The sequence below is a fragment of the Poecilia mexicana genome, unplaced genomic scaffold, assembly GCF_051168715.1.
Source record: "Poecilia mexicana isolate PSO_F unplaced genomic scaffold, ASM5116871v1 scaffold_19, whole genome shotgun sequence".
Taxonomy (NCBI): Eukaryota; Metazoa; Chordata; class Actinopteri; order Cyprinodontiformes; family Poeciliidae; genus Poecilia; species Poecilia mexicana.
Window position 1 is genome coordinate 3,711,873 of NW_028263388.1, and position 18,780 is coordinate 3,730,652.

General features: G+C 39.3%; 1 protein-coding gene across 3 annotated transcripts in view; it reads left to right on the forward strand.

The window, feature by feature from the left end:
• Nucleotides 1-472: 472 nt before the first annotated feature.
• tmem94 (transmembrane protein 94) overlaps nt 473-18,780 on the forward strand; it is a 30,900-nt gene continuing 12,592 nt past the window's right edge. Inside the window, exons 1-14 of one of the 3 annotated variants that reach the window (XM_015002615.2) lie at nt 473-615; nt 3,766-4,063; nt 7,322-7,441; nt 7,750-7,877; nt 8,578-8,714; nt 8,873-9,078; nt 10,120-10,268; nt 10,398-10,500; nt 10,582-10,668; nt 11,488-11,604; nt 14,120-14,176; nt 16,978-17,082; nt 17,972-18,145; nt 18,214-18,432. In XM_015002615.2, the coding sequence (XP_014858101.2) occupies nt 4,040-4,063; nt 7,322-7,441; nt 7,750-7,877; nt 8,578-8,714; nt 8,873-9,078; nt 10,120-10,268; nt 10,398-10,500; nt 10,582-10,668; nt 11,488-11,604; nt 14,120-14,176; nt 16,978-17,082; nt 17,972-18,145; nt 18,214-18,432 (1,626 nt within the window). In that variant the 5' untranslated portion in view covers nt 473-615; nt 3,766-4,039. The remainder of the gene's footprint in view (nt 616-3,765; nt 4,064-7,321; nt 7,442-7,749; nt 7,878-8,577; nt 8,715-8,872; nt 9,079-10,119; nt 10,269-10,397; nt 10,501-10,581; nt 10,669-11,487; nt 11,605-14,119; nt 14,177-16,977; nt 17,083-17,971; nt 18,146-18,213; nt 18,433-18,780) is intronic. The other 2 variants (XM_015002616.2, XM_015002617.2) reach the window with 2 other exon arrangements.

The window sequence follows — 18,780 nt, forward strand, 5'->3', positions numbered from 1 at the left end:
TTTCTTTTTTCCGTCGTTCGCCAACAAATCGAAAAACGGCTCAAATTTGAAATGAAGATTTTTTTATTTTAATAAATACTTTATTATTATTATTATTATTATTATTATTATTATTATTATTATTATTATTATTATTATTATTATTTATCTCTGAATCCGATGAGAAAATCAAATTACCAAAACTTACACAGTCATTTGAAGATGTTTCTATTTGATTTTCAATAGTTGTGTAGTTCTTGGAACTGACCGCAAGATGGAGCCGAAACTTAAACTTGCCACTGTGTCCTGCCCCACCACATCCACCTTGGCCAGTCTCACTCATAAGCTGACCGGTGTACCTCAGCAGCAGAGACTGGGTGAAAAGGGGTGTAAAGGGTTATCAAAGTTATACGCCTGTCTAGACGAGCGTTTAAAATATTAAACTTCTCCACAGGTGAATTAACCAATCAGAGAATAAAACACCTTACACTCATCCAATCACAGCCTACTTCCTGCAATACGGACGTTGTCCAAAGATGGCTGCTGCAGTAACAGTGAAGGAGAAAAGTCCATTAGTGTTTGAGAGAACAAAATAACTTTGGAAGGATATCAATAGCTGCTTAAAAGACCCATAAGGTGAGTCCGTACAGAAAAATGTACGTGGATACAATTAATTTATATACCGCAAATTACGTAGGTGTAGTTGCTGATAGGTCGACGCCTGTCTGCAGCATCTGTTGACAAGAAGGAAAATATATCTCTTCTGTGTTATTAATTTAATCAGTGTGTATTAGAGAACATGTCCATAAAGCAAAGCTTCGGCTCTGGTTTATAGCTAGCTGTTGTTAGAGCGTCTTTAGATCGCCTTCAGTCGACATTTCGACAATATTGTTCATTTAGTCCAACGTAGTAAACTGAAAGCTATATTTAAATGTATAAAATATACAAATGATTGCTGATTGAGCAGATATTTAAACTGTTGCGTCGTTACATTTTTACCCTCGTAAGGTTATTGGACGCAAAATAATCCTCATCCACCAGTTATCAGTTCAATGTAAATTATTTTTGTCAGACATTTGACCACATTTTAATGTCACTGATTTGAACTTTAAGTGAATCGTTCTTTTATCAATGTGAAAGAATTAGGTAAGAAACGTACAAACAAAATAGCTCGAAGCTGTTGATCAGAAATACATACAGGATAAAATACACACAGTTGAACTCAAAGTATAGTATTCATAATTGTAATCATCTGGCGATTATGGGACACCTACAATAAATCCAGACTCATGCACCTTATATTTTTGATCAATTTTGTCAATAATAATAATAATAATTTCACATTTGTGAGTGGTTCAGATAAATCATTAGAAACCCCATGTTTATTAGACATTCTGTGTCCATGATGAGGGTATGTAAATTTCTGACCACAACTGTTAATAATGGTTTTAGTCTTATGTTTACACAGTTCAAAAACTGATGAACAGTTCCAGAAATTGATTTTAGAAAAATTTGAGATTGTGACTTGGTGAATGTGTAGAAACCCTGTACCAGATGAGGCGCATTGGTTTTTCTTTGTTTTCATCTCTCAATCATGCAAATGATTCTAATGTTGCTGACAGAAGTAGAATTATAAATACCGTCTTTAAAGCTAGAAGCTGTAACATTCACAAGCCATAGTGAAAATGTGCAATTTACCAATTGATACCTTAAAAAATTATGAAATTGTTCTCTCTGTGGTCTTTAAATGTTCCGCCTCACACTTTAGTATATTATATTCAATACACAGTGAGGCAAAAGTTATGCTTTCTCAGTTTCAGTTGAACTTTTTAACATATCAGCTAACATAAGTTGATATGTTACATAGTATACAGAAGTTGCTGATAAACATTTACTGACTGACTTCATGGTTGGTGCTTCACTTGGTCCTGGTGTTATTGGGGGGTTTTTTCCCTGGTGTTTTGGTTATTGAAGGAAGGAGAAACTACGATGTCCAAGGTGGTTTGAAAAAGTGATTCAGTATTTGAGATACAGCATCAACATTCTAAAAGAGCTGATGGACAGGAACAGAGAAGTTTCTGCAGCATTCATTCCTCCTGGACGAGTGTCCAGTGACAGTGAACTGTTGTTTGCACTGAGTCGTTGACTCCACAATCCCTAAAACGCCCCCCCCTTCACTTTTTGTCATATGTATATGTTTTGGATTTTGGCCTGAGCCTGAGCTAGCCTGAGTGAATATAATACATTGTTTTCAAACAATGATAATAAGTAAAACCTATTTAGGGTCATACCGCTACATCTCAATCACATTTAAGCCTACACTTTGACTAGCCCACAAGAAAACCTTCATTTTATTTCTTTTAGCAAATTCGTGTGCAATTCAGATCATTGTCCTGCTGCTTAAACCATATGAGTTTGCATTTGAAGTCAGAAAAGGACAGCTGGTTCTTCTTCTTCAGGAGTTTTTGATGGTGAACAGACTTTCTGGTAAATTAGTCGTCTAGGAACTATCACACTGACACTATGACATTGACACACACCTTCCTTTCTATCTGTCCACAAAATGGTTAGAAGGTTGGGAACCACTGATTTAACCAACCTGACTTTCAGAGAGAACCAGACAGTCAGCCATTTTTGAAGTGTACAGTTTCAATCATAAATAATTCTTCTCATTTGGATGGCTTGTTTGATTTTCAGATGGATCTCTCTCTCTCAGCTTTACAGTCTGCCTCTCCTCCTCTGTGACTGAGTATCATCAGCTGTTTGTCAGAACATGCTGCTGACTCAGTGGAGCTGGCTTTTTGTTCCACAGAGCTGCTTATGTCAATGGATCAGGTGGCTGTGGCTTCTGGACCTACATCTCATTCTCTCTTCAACTGTAATGCTAACATGGGCTGGTCCTATTGCACCTTCAATAAAAAAGAGGATTCATACATAACAGTGAAAAAATAGGACTCCTAATTTAAATATTTAGTTCTACCAAAATGAGAATTATAGGGAAACACAAAAATGGCTTTAGAACTGAGTTTGGCCCCTGATATCTGGTGTTACCAGCTTTACTAGAAACAGCCAGATGTGTGAGAAGTTCTTGCATGTTGAGTCAAGTCAACTCTCAGCATCTCAATAAGATACAATTCTGGGCTTTGACTAGGCCCAGAACATTTTAATTTCTTAATTGTCAACCAGTTCTCTGTGAAATTATTGGCATATTTTGGGTAAAAAAAAACAAAAAAGAAACAAAATGCCACTCCTATTCCTGGGAATTAGGAATCAATTCAAAATGCTCAAATATTTTAAAATGTGTTTAATTTGTACCTCTTTGCCTTTTTGTGAGTTTACTGCATATTGCATTACACGTCCACTCGACCGCTGTATGGCTTTTGAATAGTCCTTTCTTTCTTTTTTTTTCTTTTATTTAAGAAAAAACCAGGCAGCTAAGCTAACCTAGTACTGGTTTAAGTTTTGTTTTAACTGATGGAATTTGATACAGTATGGAACCTTATAGAATTGTTTTATATAAATGTTCTATTTTTTTTTACACACTATCTATTCCTCCTGTCAGTCCCATAATTTAAACATACTCTCTAGATTGACTTTAAAAATGTGTTTCTGAATTAAAAATTGTTTCTGAACTGAATCGAATCAGATTGGTAGAAATAAAAGATGTGTTTGTGCTTTAATGCGTTTGCCTTATCTCTGTTCAGCTGTTTGGTCAGTTGCGCTGTTTTGAGTGCTTATAAAAACATTTCCTGACCAGACTCCTGGTGTTCATTCTCACTTCAACAGTCGGTGTCAAAAACCAGAGCCCATCTCTTGGTGGTAACCTGCTGATCCCTGCAGGTGTTGCTGTGCTTTCCCGTCACTCTGACAGAGGATTTCCAGGTGGGAACTCCCAGCAGCACCACTCTGCCTCTGCATATGAGTGACCTGAAGACGTCGGGAAGAAACGGCCCCGCTGTGGGCTCCCCACATCTGATTGCGCTGTGGTGGCACTGAAGGCCTCTTGCCAGGTGTCGATGACAGCTTGAGAAGCAGAGCATGTGGAGTGGTCGGGGTTGGCATGGCGACGCAGGACAAGAAGCAGGTGAGTTTTGCTGCTGAATGTTGTTCAGGTTATTTCCTGTACTGGTGCAGGCTTTCTAGAGCTTAGAACTGTGAAACAAGAATCTGCAGCATGCATACATGCTCCGTTACACCTCTAGTGAGAACCTGTTGTCTGTTTTGATTTGATCTTATAGCACTTTTATTAAATAGATGGAAATGAAAAATAAATGACTAACTATTTAAAACCTCAGAGACAAATCAGTGACTAAGCAGCTGCCTTTGTAGATTCACATTTATGTTTAGTAGAGCAGCACAATAAATCGTGAATACATCGTCATCTCAGTGTCAGTGTGTACAATATTGATATCACACAGGACTGATTGGAGTGCAGTAATTGACTAATATATTTTACAAGTTCTGAAGTTGTATAACACAATATTTAGCCAGTAGGACAGTGGCTAACGGCAGCCAGAGCTAACACTGAGGTCACAGAGCAGGAAGCACAGATCATAAAGACAGTAAAGAAGAAAACAGGCATATATCATACCTGATGTCGTCATATTTTTTTTCAATATTATCGCCATCTGAAGATCTTCTAACACTGCAGCCCTGACGCTTAGTGAAGCTACTCCAAGACGAACATGTTGAGTCACGATTATTGTATTTAAGTTGAAACTGTTGCATCATTTTATCCATTTAATTGATTAGTTTTATAATTAAGTCGATATTTTATTTTTTTTTACTTTGTATTGCCATTAGTGTATAATGGTCTTAAACTGGTTGGTGCTCTGGATTTGAAGCAGATTTTGTTTCTGGAGTAGCATCACAATATAAAGGTTTCATATCAGTCATAATTACTGATTTGTTTTTTGGGAGGATCGGGGGGATGATGTGGCCTTTTCTGTTTTAACCACAGTTTCTTCTTGAGCTGTTGTGCATGAACTACTACTGTGCATGTTACTTAAGAGGTTGTTGCTAGGTAACCAAAGAGTGAGCCAGTTAGTTGATGTCAACTAACTGGCTCTGGTCATGAGAGGCTGAGCCTCTAAAGCCTTTCTTCTGCCTACATCCCCCAGAATGCTGTGCGGTCCTGGCAAGAGAATGCTTTTTGGGGCCGCGGTCCCCACTTTGAGAAACCCTGTTCTATTAGAAGTGTTTTCTATTGATAGAGTGGCAAAAAGATTTCAGATGGAGGTTCTGTAGCCTCCACTGCTCTCCCAGCCTCAGAGCAAGGAGAACAGCTTATTGACATGTAACCACTGTTGTTGCTGTTTACTAATGTCACATAGTATGAATTAAAGACTTGAATGGTTTGATTAATAAGTGTTGAAGGCAGGAATAGAAAATGCTCAGCAGTATATGCTTCACTGTACATTTCTCTTTAAAGGCAGATTCACTTCATATTTCCTCCACTGTCTGTTTAAAGAGAAATGATCTGTTAGCATGTAGCCAGGGTCAGGAGCCGTTTTGCCTCTGTTGGTCCTCCTGGCTGCTTCATGTATCCATGGAGGATTTTTGTTGATTCTTTGTTTCTCTGGGAAAGTTATTTCTGTCTTGGCTGCATAGGATGTTGGTCCTTAAATCTGAACTCAGGTTCAAGGAAATTGTCATATTTGGTAATGTGTGTGTGTGTCTGTGTGTGTGTCAGTGGGGTGACAGATGGGAAATGTAGTTTCTCCCTGACATGACTAACCAGGGTTTATATGCAGTCTGGAAAAGTCTGAAATTTTCCAGCTCTGGGTAGGGAAAATTAAAAAGTGTTTATAGTTCCAGATTTGTTTTCCTAGTCCATTGTCTTATCCAACTTCCCAAACCAAGTGACTCTAAGAAAATGATGCACATAATGGCACTATGTTTATTTGAATTAAAGAAATAAACAAATATCATTATAAATACAAATTTAACTGCAATCAACATAATTATGTGAGTGTGTGGAGTGATTTTTAGCAACACATGAGGATATTGATGAAACTAATTTCCCAGTCTTTTCTTTCTCTGCATCATTAAAGTGTCTCCATTTTCTGTCACATTTTGCATTTCAGCAACTAAAAATAGAAGCACAGTGTGTATTAAAGACTGTAGACCATCTAAATGAATTCAAACATGTGGCGCTCAATGTGTGATGCTAAGCTAAATATTGCACTCAAGCACTACCTTACATTTATTTGACGGTATTGCTAAATGTGATATTGTGATTATTTTGACTTGATGTATTGTCAGGCTCTAATTTTATCCTTATGCTGCGTCTTACTGTTCTGATTTTAGTCTGTAGCTGGAACAGAAACAACATGCCCATTTCTCAGTATGTTTGTGAAATTGCTTCATTTTCCACAGATCTAGATAATGACCTGAACACACATGCAGGTAAATCATGACTCAGCCAGGATGAGGTCAGGGCTCCTCCAGTTACTGGCTGCTTGGCTGGTGCATCACAGCATCTTAGATTTTCCATGGATAGAAATAGAAAGCTCTGTAAGATGGTGCTGTTTTTGATAGTAAATATTACGGCTGAAATTATAAATCACATTAAGAGTGATCAATAGATTATTGAAAAAGTTGTCAACTAATTTAGTAATTGATTAATTGCTTATACCAACTCAAAAAAAATACTATTTTGTTGAAAGAACACACTCTGAGCAGTAATTAAGTCAAAACTGTACAAAAATATGCATTTTGTATTTAGAAATTAAACGCCTTCTTTGTCTGTAAATCTGCTCTACTGAAAATACCTCAGGTGTCAGTTTTAGCTTCACCTGTTTCAGAGTGAGTAAACATAAATAAATCTCCTCTTAAGCATGATCTGCTTTTCTGTTATTCATCGTTTAATCCAAAAAATAATCACCCGTTATACCCAACACTGTGGATGTTAAGTTGAGCAGAAAGGCTGAACTTTTCACATGTTGATGTCATAATATTTTTTTTAGCTGCAGATTCATTTTTTGGCAAATGATCAAGTGTTCACTGAAGGAATGCTGCTATTGCATTTTGAGCAATAAAATGTTAATTTTTTTATTTAAAAGAAGAATTGGATTTTTTGTTTATTGCATAAAAATGGCTTCAGTTGTCAAATGAAAAAGTCTGCAGAATGTGTCAATTTGTTTATCTGATTGTCAGAATAATCAATACGACAGGGCAGAGCATTATTTATCCTGGTAAACTTAAAATGCCAGTGAAGCAGAAATAACCTGTCTTGAAAAAAATGTGCATGGAAACAATCTTTAAAAATCATGCTGATAAATACGGTAACATTTGGTCTTGTTATGGTGTATGTGAACTTCTGCTCCTGTTGTGTTGGCAGGAGGCAGATGGTGTGACTCGTGGCCTTTCTACCAGCCAGGCTCTGGTGAAGCTCCGGGACCAGCTGAGCAGCCTGCTGGAGCAGCACCAGAGAGCCACACGGAGACGGGTTTCTTGGCTGGTATGATCACATTCATGGACAAAAAGGTTTTCAAACTCAGTAAAGAAAAAACATGGAAAAACATCAGTCTGAACATTTTTTTTATCCAACTGTTAAAACAAAACATATGCTGGCAGATATTTTATTTTGTATCTTTTCCAAGGGTCTAGTAACAAACAGTTTCCATTATTTAAGTGCAAACTGGTTAAAGAATGAGGTTTTTTTACAGCTTGTTGGGATGTTTGTACTGTTTTTGTCTTGGTTTGTAGCTTTATGTCACAAACAGAATTTAGTGTTTTCTTTCTTCTTGTTTTGAATTCTTTTAATAGGAACAATGGCAAAATAGCTTCATTTACCATGGCAACCGGCAATCCTGTCTCCACTGGCCAGGCGGGGCTCTGACTCTTCTGGTGGTGGTGGGACTCCTCTGCTGCCATGGCAGCCAGCCGAAGGGCAGGTAGCCAATCTATGTTTAGCTCAACTATCCTGTCATGGACTATGAATGTAAAATGGATTTATAACACGTAAAGTAAAAGCACAATAATTAATGTGAACATTTCAAATCAACACTACCTTAAACTCAAGTGGTTTCACTCAAATCATGCACAGACCTATTCACTCTTGTTGTCATACTGTAGACCGTATATAAAATGCTCACATTTATAATTTCACTAAAGTAGATCTTTATCAGACAATACTGTTAAAGAATCTGTTCCTTTTTTAACTTCCACTCTACCTCAGAAAACAATTTAATCTCCAGCCTGTCACAAATTGAAGCTCCGTTCTTGTTCATAGTGTTACTTCCTCATTGTGTGTTGCATTAGCCAATGTAGCTTCGTTGAAAAAGAAGGTAATTATGTATAGGAGGTTGGTCGTTGCTACTTTCTCATCCAGGATTAGTGAATTCTGCAAGTCACTGACTTGATCTAATCTGTTACTAGATGTAACTTTTTAAGCAACTTTAATAATAAACTGAACTTGTCTGCATAGTTTAAAAGTTATAATGAACTTTGAACTTTGAATCTATTTCTATGATTGAATTATGCTGACTGTGTATTTGTGAATACAAATAGATTTTTGTTCTTTTGCAAAGAGTCTTGAGGTAACATCTGTTATGAATTGGGATGATATATATGAAATGTATCTTTTGTTCCCAGCTCTGGTATAGAGATCGTGAATTCTACAGCCCTTCTCCTTCTCTTCCTGTTAAACCTGCTTCTGGTCGGACGCCAGGAGAAGCTCAACAAAACCGAGATGGTCCGGCGACTCAAACGCATCATCGCACAGCTCAATGGTGAGTTGGGGAATTACAATAAAATGCCTAGGTTTTCTCATAAGGGTCAAAGGTTAAACATGTTTTATTGTGACCACTACAGAGTAACTAGTGTATTATTATTATTTCTCTGGCCTGTTCTAATACTTTCCCTCTATTTTGGTGTTTCTTTAATCCAGATTATTTGTCAGGGTGTGTGTCTGAAATTCAGTGGCCTTCTTCTCTTTACCCTGACCTCTACACGCCCTCGTCTCCTTCATGGTCACTTCACTGGACCTACCGGGACTCTCAGCTGGTTAACCTCCCCGTCAGTCTGCTAGTGGAAGGAGACATAATTGCTCTTCGACCTGGCCAGCAGGCGTTTGCTTCTCTCCGGGGCGTCAAGGTCAGGCTGTAGTGACTTGCAAGCCGCAATATTTGATTTCCAAATATTAAATATAAAAAATTTTGCAGACATTCAATGAAACCTTGAAATAAAGTAATTAGAACTCTCCATCCATCCTCTGTTTTCTGTTTGTCTGAAATTGGGTCACAGGGGCAACAGGCCCCGGGGGGTTGGAGGGGATCCAGAGGGACTATATAGCACCTCCAGGAAGTTCTGGGTCTTCCTCAGGGGAAAGAGGCCCAGAAGGCAGAGTGATGAGATGCTCTGTTGTTCTCAACTGAGGAGCAATGACTCGACTTCAAGGCTTCGAGATTATGACCTTCCTCAGTCTTGTCTCTAATCGTATCTAGAGTCTTATTCTTTCAGTAATAATCCGTACCTCATCACCATAGTTGATAGACAAAATATAGATGTACCAGTTAATCAGGAGCTTTGCTTTTTGCCTCAGCTGTTTCTACAACAGAATGAGCTCCATCTAGGTTCGTCACCTGAGGGAGCACTCCACTCTTTACTGGACTGGAACCATATGACCTCATGCAGGCCACTTCGCACTATGCTGCAAACTGATCCAATGCACCTGAAGATGCTGACAGAATCTTAAAATCTGAACAAATAAAACCCTGAGATTCCCAAACCACCCTCCTCCCACCGATGCATCAACACCACAAACAAGATGAGTGACATACAGCAGACCTGACAGAGGCCAACCTGGGGCCTAGAAAGTGGACACAGCTTGTGCTTCGTTATACAAAGACAAGATGACTCTTACAGACATCCCTGGCAACCCAAACTGCAAAATGCCTTGATGACTTGTACAGCCCTTACATCCACAAACCACATGTCAACTGGAGAGCCAGATCTCTCCCATCCCTGTTCTGATGCTCTGATAATTGTCTTTCCTACATCTAGATAACTAAATTCCTAGAAATGATGCCATGTGATTGGCTAATGGAGAGGTGTGCTTATTAAAGCAGGTGTGGGGTTGGGGTTAGAAGTGGAATCTGGGAATGGCGCTGAGTTCTATCTTTGTTTCTTTCTCAGGATGATGAGCACATAGTGTTGGAACCAGGAGATTTATTCCCACCATTATCACCCCCCCCTTCGCCTCGGACTGAGAAGAGGGGGCCCCAGAGCCCCCAGCAACACCGCCTCTTCAGAGTGGTTCGGACCCCGGTGCTGGAGCCGGTCAGGTAGGGAGCTGGATCATATTTGGTTAGGTGGTTGGATCATCTTGGTTGTTCTGAAAGCAGCCGCTCTGCCACTATAACATTCCCAGTGATACGTTTTTACAAAAATATAAGTTTGATTTAAACCAACAGGAACGCTTTGGAGATGGCCCTGTCCCGGCCAATCACAGTGCTGGATAATGAGAGGTTTACTGTTCAGTCCATCATCACGAAGCTCGTCTGTCCTGTTGTGCTGGTGAGCTGTTAACAGGAACCTTCTACACATTCAGCGGATCTGGAAGAGCAGAAGGAAACATTTACCTGATCCTTCCTGCAGGTGGCGTTCCTGGTGGTGAACACAATTCGCTTTTTCTGCCAGGCCCCCAGCATCACTCCTCCCTGCTACAACTTCCTTCAGCTCCAGGTGAGACGAGACTTAGCACCAAGTACTGCCCACCCCTACCAGGTCTCATGTACGGCCTCCTAGTAATGCAGTAAAACTATAACCCATTGAGTCTGTCAGCGCTGCTCTGTCTTTCAACTAGAAAAAGTTTAACACTTGCTGTGTATTGCAGACTTCTGCCCAGGTCCCTCTTGAAAATGAGATCTGGATCTCAACGGGGTTTACCTGGTTAAATAAAGGAAATAATAATTTAAAATAAAACAGGGATTTTACAGATGGCAGATTTCCATGTAGAGCTTTAACCTGCGTGAGGGGAACAAGTTAGAGCGATCACTGTTTGTAACGATCACTGATACTGGCAGCAATAAAACCCGAGAGATGAGTCCCGAACTAGCTAAACCACTGTAGCTGCAACGCATCATTTCTATAATCTGTAAATGATCCACAGAGGTTTGTTTTTCTCTGAATGAAACTTCCCTGTTTCTCCACAGACGGCTGTTGACAGACATCAGTGATTTAGAATCTGTTACAGTAAAAGTTGACTGCAAATAATGGCAGTGGACTATTTTAAATGATAATGTTGAACAAATTCACCCAACTCTCCGTCCATTAAACTCCATCCAATGGTTCCAGCTAAATTAGAAATGTTCTGATCAGGGCCTATTTCAGGACCAAATTTCTACCCTGCTGATCTGTTTTTACCTGGTAAATCTGGGGCGTTAGGAATAGACCAAGGAAACTTGCCTGGTTCCTGGGAACTACCCAGGAATGTTCATTATTTGCTGTGAACAGTTCATATTAATGACGGGATGAGTGGACTGAGGTGTTGTTGTGTTGTAGCTCATGGCTGTGCTGCCAATCCTGCCCCTGCTCTTCCCTGTCATGTGGGTCCTGGTAAATGCCTTTGGAGAGGCCAGAGTCCTGTCTGAGTTCAGTCGCGCATCTCCAGCTGGCTTGGTAGGACACACACATACACGCACATATGCGCACACACACACACACACACACACACACTGAAATATTAAGTACTGTTACAGTTAACCCCAAAGTATCCATAGTCCTGGCTTATAGTAATCCACTAAAGTGACCAACTATGTTTCTTCTGACTAGAAGTCATGATGTTTTGGAGCGATTCAGCTATAGTCCAGTACTGAATCTGAGAGAGAATCTGTGGATGAACAGGGTTTCCCCCAGAAAACTTACTAAGCAGCCCACTGTTTTTATGTTTAAAAATGTCAAGCTGACAGGAAATGTAAAAAAAAAAAAAAAAAAAAGACATTTCAGTAACAATGTTACTAGAAGACATTGTTGACAATACTTAATGACAAACAATGATTAAATTAAATATAAGGGACTGACAGTGTGATTGGTGCACACCTGGCTTCCTGCCCTGTTCAATGCATCACCTATAAAGCTTTCTTTCAGGGATTACTCTGCCCCGCCGCTGACCGTGCAGCAGAGCGGGGCACGGCAAAGACGCATGCAGTTCAGGATTACTGGTGTATTAAAAAATACATTTTTAAAATAAGAACAAGCATCGCTTAGCCTGGCGAGGTGAATGGGGGGAGCAGGTAAAATCTGATGGCCCGCCAGGCCACTGGGGGAAATCCTGATGAAGATAAGGGAATGGTAAAGAGGCTTTCTGACAAAAGCAAAATACTTCACTGCACTTTATTTTTGGACAGAGCTCAAAACATTTCTGTAATCTGACCTATTGTTCAAGGTTTGTTTTTAAATGTGATTAGATTATTTTGTACTTTTGTTTATTTAGTAGATTAGCAGCAATACTCTACGATAGCTGCACTATGCCATGTGCAGGTAAAGCAATTTTGTATTGTTTCACAGGTATTGTTCAAAGTTTTTCATTAAAATAAGATTGGAACATTGAAGGGGTATAAAGTTGACACCTGACAGTATCAATTATTAAAAACAAATCGCTATTGGACAAAATTGGAATTGGCAAGTTTGAGCTTCTTAAAGATCAATGATCGGCCAAGAAACTGCAATCGGTGCACCCCCATTGAGAAATATGTGACACTATCTACCAGTCTAGAGGAACTGGAGGGATGAAAATATATTGTAGTTTTTGCTACATTTTGTTTCTTAGTTGTTTGTATATATGGTACATGTTAGATTTCAAGTCACCAAGACTTGAATATCCGTTTTAGGCTACATGGTAAATCATTTTTTTATTTCTGTGCATCTGTCATGCAGAACCACTGCAGCTTTCATATATATATATATATATATATATATATATATATATATATATATATATATATATATATATATATATATATATATATATATATATATATATATATATATATATATATATATATATATATATCTTTCATATATCTTTTTGTAATATTTATCAGACTATTAGTACCTGCTAATTAGCAGAGGTAATTAGCAGGTACTTCTGCTGATTAGAGCTCCAATTCTAACAGCATCTCTCTTTGCCCATGATCATCATTACATCATTTGTTCAAATAGTTATATGCAAGTTAGAATAACCATCATGGGAATGTGCAGCGGTCATCTGTTCAGGAAGGAGACCGGCTCGCATGGGGAATGTCTGAATCGACCCCAGAACAAATGACCTTGTGAAGATGGTAAGAGAGTCATTTTCCACCGTTGAAGAATATTTTGCACCAACATGGTCTGGAAGCCCACTCAGGGAGGAAGAAGCCATTACTCCAAAAGCAACAGGAAAATTGGATTTGAGTCCAGTCTGCAAATGGACTCAGGGACAAAGAGCTGAATGTCTGGACACATGTCCTGTGGTCACATGGACACTGGGAGACTCATCATGGTGCACTTCACAATATAAGTGTCATCATAAGAAAACATTATGTAGAAATACTGAAGCAGGATCTGATGACATCAGCCAGGATGGAAAAGCTTGGGGATAAATGTGTCTTCCAAATGGTCCTTAACAAACCGCTGTCTTAAGCATGACAGTCAGTGTTGTTTTATCCGATTTGAAAATTTTGTCTCAAACAGTTTTTCTGGCATTTTTTTCCCTCTACTCCATGAAAATGTTGAACCTTTAATGACTTTACATTATTTTGTAGAATATATATTTAACACTTTAAACATAAAGTATGGCTTAAAACAATAAAAACAGTATGGCTTGTGGGTGATAATTCTTGGTTTTAAGGCACCAGAGGTCCTTCTGCCAGCAGCTGTTTCCAGATGAAGAGGTAAAACTGTGAGCTGCTAACGTTGGCTCAGCTGTCTGATCATCTCTGGTCCTGCAGGAACTTCCATTTCCCTTTTAATAGACTGGTAAACATAGGTGGGTGGTATCATCTGGTTTTTGTCCTTCAATAGTTTTGAAATTTTAAGTTTTGTGACGAGCCCAGTGCGGAGGGATTCATCCCTTGAACACACACACACATGCACACAGAGGAGGTGCGCTGCCAGCCTCCCTCTGGGTTTTAACTAGCTTCTTCTTTTGCCCTAGCTTGCTAAGTTCTCTGAGGACACTCTAAGCAGCTACACCGAAGCAGTTTCCTCGCAGGTATAACCCTTCTCTGTCTTGCTCGCTCACCTCACACCTGCTTAACTCCCAGCTGCACCTCAACCTGCTTGTCTTTATTTGCTCACCGTCCTGCAGCTCCCCCTTGTGGACCCACAGCTGCTTTGAATCATTACCACTAGCTTCTATCTTTTAATTCTATTATGAAAAAATTCAACAGTTTATGATTTGGGCCACTTCCTATATCACACTGCTGTTTTTGCTTAAAATCCTGTGAGTTCCTTTTCATTTCATTCATTTTTGCAAAGTAATTTTCCACAGTTTTCCTAACCGTGACTGTTTGGGTCACATTATGTGTGGATCAGTAATCTGTCCATCTCCACCAAGCACCTCTGGATGTCCATGATTTACAGGCGCCTCTCCCTCGCTCCATGCATGCTTCTGTTTCCACCATTTCCCTGAGCTTCTGCTCAGAATGCTGTTGTTGCAATGCTTTGGCTGTCATCATTCTCTGTTCAAATCTCACTGCTCATCCATCCACATGAATCCATAGAACATGTGAAATATGGTAGCGATATTAACCTGAGACAGACTTGTTCAGTGGTCATCAGACTTTGTGCTGGTGATCCACAGTGCAGTCCTGATATATTTTATTATGTTGTTAATATGTTTTTATTGAATGCACCAAACTTGCTTGGAGACCTTTGGAAAACAGTCAGCTTACAATTTTTGATAAATATTTGCCATTTTATTTCTATTTTTAGGTTTTATAATAAAGAACATAAAACTTATCATAGAGGATGGATTTATTTTCTACTACAGGATGTGGATATTTGTGGAAAATAATGAAAAACAAAACCAAAAGCAAAGAAAAAAGTTTCTTGTCATTTTATTCTCATGGCAAGAAAATATAGAAGTGAATTTTACTGGTACTTTTACATAGACTGTAAAAAGGGACAATGCAAAAAAAAAAAAAACACCTTTAAGTAATTAGTTAGATGTAAGATAAAAAATGTTGAAATAATTGATTTATTAGATAATTTATTCAGTATGTCATTAAGTTATTAAAACGATTCAAACATACAATGACTAATGCAGATAATTAAGTGTGTATTTATTCATAGTTCCTGTTCCTGCAGCGTCACCATGGTACATTAATGATTTATTTATTTAAATTTGTCCCTTCTGACCCTCCATCCTTTATTTTGTTCTGACGGGAACAAATATTACAAATAAATTTTCTTTGTGTCGTATGTTTACAATATATTTACCCATTTTAAGCATGTTTTCCATTTCTAGATCTGATGTTTCAAATGCATGTGTTACTGTTTTCCCTTTTCTAAATGTGCTACATTATGCCGTTGAGGCATGATGACCTCAGATTCTCCACTATTGGGTCAAAAGAAGGTTCTGAGTTACCTATTCATAAATCGGGTGAGAATAATTTGTGGCAAAAAACGAGATCATAAAGTTTAACGTGACTCTGGTCTAAAACTCTGGTGATTTTATGCCGGTAGTGTGTGGTCCAATCTTAGACTGTGGTGCACCTGTTTGGGAACAGAGTTTGGAACTCAGCAGCTCCCACAGTCCTGGACGCACAACTGTTTGATCTGGAAGGATGTCCTCAGAATGGCCTTCTGTTTTTCTCAATCAGACTTCAGAACAGAACTGTAAGGAAATCCATAAACAATCTTGCTAAAAGGTTAAAGAAGAGGAGGATGACTAAATTAAATTAAGGGTTGACTCAAAGCCTGTAAAAATCTCCTCAGCTGGTACAGGGCTTTGTTTATACTTTGAGGGGAAAAAACTTTTACAGAGACTATGCTGCTCCCAGCATAGTCCTTCAACATCTAACATCTACTTAGCAGAGGTGAAAGGTTGTGCTGAGTTTTACCTCTAGCAGAAAAAGAAAATATTTACTTTATTTAACCCTCCTGCGGTCTTAAGAAATGGGGTCATTTGGACCCATGAGTTTTTTACCTTGTGGGGTCCCACTGACCCTGAATATATTTTTATCTTTTTTTTCTCTCTCTTTTTTTTTGAGTGTGTGGTTTCGGGAGCTGACGGTCTGATGGGATATTCCCCCCATTTCCCTGCTGTCACAGTTATTTTACATATACTAATATGCCTTTAAATAAAATTACTTGATAAACAGACCTAACAGTTGGAGAAGCTCAAAGCCTTTCCTAACAGTCTAGGGCAGAATAGTAAAGTGTTTCTAGTCCAGCCATCATGCTACAAGTTTAACCTGTTCTTATGAAAAGATTTCAGTGAAGTGGTGTTAGCTGATCATTATTAGCAGGAGCAGAAATACAGTGAAATAAAGTCAGCTACCTGGAAACCTATTGGTGTTCTGATGACATGGGTCAGGAGGATTCTGCAGGTGTACAGAATACAAGTAGATCCCTCTGAAAACCAAACATGACTTCAGATCACTGAGAGCTGTATCTGGACACAGGGATGCACAGTGTGGTTTTTTCATTATACTCAACATGAACTGTCCGGTTTCACTGCTAAGTCTGACTGCCATGTTGTGTTAGCACTGGCTAGCTAAAGCATCCGTATACTGAATGGTTCCTTTGTGACTGTTTTTTCTTCCTGTGGAAAAGTTTTCATTGATTCCATCCAATCAGAACCTCAGTCTCTGCATGCCTGTTTTGGCCGCTTCACCTCCGAGACTTGTACTCTACAGGCTTTACTCTCATCTCAGAACTGATGAAGGAATTCTCTGTGATTTAGAACTGGGAAGTATTCTCCTCAGTAACAAATCTGCTCTTTTATTAGGAGGTTCTTGGTTTCGGTGGTCTCTCATTCTAACCTGCTAGTATATGTCATGGATGCAGGATTTGCTGCGCTGTGTCTGGAGACACATGGTTGGCGTTTTGAAGGGAGAATCTGAGACTCTGTGCTACACTTCCAGCCTGCTGCACACTCTGGGCTCTGTCACTGTGAGTACGACTGTTTGAAGGCCTTCTCTTGTTTTTATGGCCAAGTTCTGATTTCTTTCTTCACTTCTAGATATCCCATATGCTTTATGATGTAATCACTTTAACATTTGTACAACAAAATTACACCAGATTAAAAAAAATATCAAAATAAATTTCAATGAAATTTGAACTTTCAGTGATTTTAAAAAGCTCTGCTTATTTATAAGTGATGATTACCACTTATTACCTGTAAGTTGCACTTTTTTGCACGTTTTTTCATAATTTTACTGATCCTTTGACTTATAGTTAGGTATGATTTACATATATGTTTTGTTTCCTCTTCATGACGTAATTATTGACTGTTGCGGTAAATGCCAAATTCATACTGATGGATATGAGATGAGGATTAAACGTTACTGCCTGCATCTGCAGACAGCATCTGGTGAAGGTCCATGCCTGTCCAATCAGAAGAGACTGAACAAGTTTGACCTTCCTGGGTTTTGTGCAAAGAGGAAAGCTTTACTGTCTGAGACAAACATGAAGGTCAGACTGAAAGTCACCAGAGAGAACACAGACAAAGACCAGAACTTCTGAAGTCATGAGACTAAATGTAATCATGTGGACACAGAACAGAGGACATGTTTGACAAATCCAACACAGGAATCCAGGAATACTAACTATGAAGCATGGAGGTGGATGTGTCATGCTTTGGGATACTGTTTAGCTTTTAAATATGGATGCAGTGTACTCCTGAAACAATTCATCCTATCTTGCATAACAGGAAAGTCAGTTCAAATGTCAGAACTCTGCTGAATACAGGAAGGAGGAAGCATGCTGTAGATTTGTTGCCATGGTTTCATGTTTTTATGCCTTTGCTTCCTCCTGTGTTTCACCCTCTCTCTGTATGCAGGTGCTGTGCTGCGTGGACAAGCAGGGCATCCTGTCATGGCCAAACCCGAGTCCAGAGACGGTTCTGTTCTTCAGTGGGAGAGTGGAACCGCCTCACAGCAGCCAGGACGATCTCCGAGACGACCTGTCGGTGAACTCCTACTGTCGGATGGAGACTGAAGATGACCGGGATGAGGTGTGTCTGCGTGACAGACTGTGAGTTACTGTAGCTCCCCCTTTCTTAATATCCTCTTTCTGCTGCAGTCTCAGGAAGCAGAGACTCTGCTCTGTCCCCCGGAGGAACCCGCCGCCCAGCTGGGGGATGCAGCCGAGCCCAGTGAGACGTTGCACGACACGGCTCGACTGTCTGAGACGGTCAGACTCCGACGGCCTGCTCAGCCCAACACACATTCACGGACTAAACATCACTCTGGATCCAACGTCAGCTTCAGCCACGACACCGAGGGAGGCGAGGAGGAGCAGGTACAGGCCGGGGAGAGACCGAAACAGCTGGCATTAAAATAACAAACTGCAGCATTCATTAATGTACAGCAAAATGTAAGGAGATTTCAAAATAAGACATCTAAGAAGCTAGTGCATGCAGATGCAAGAAAATGAATCTAGTTAATAACGTTGATGCATTCATATTCCATAATTAGTTTGGTGTAGTTTGCACGAATAAGATACAGATCAAAGATATTTAGAAGAAGAATAATGGTAACTGCAGGAAGAGACAAAAGCCCAATGGGTCAAGGAGCATAGAAAAAAATCTAAATCTTCTAGGGTTATGAAAAATGTTAGGTTTAGCCATACGTGAGGATTCCATCTCTC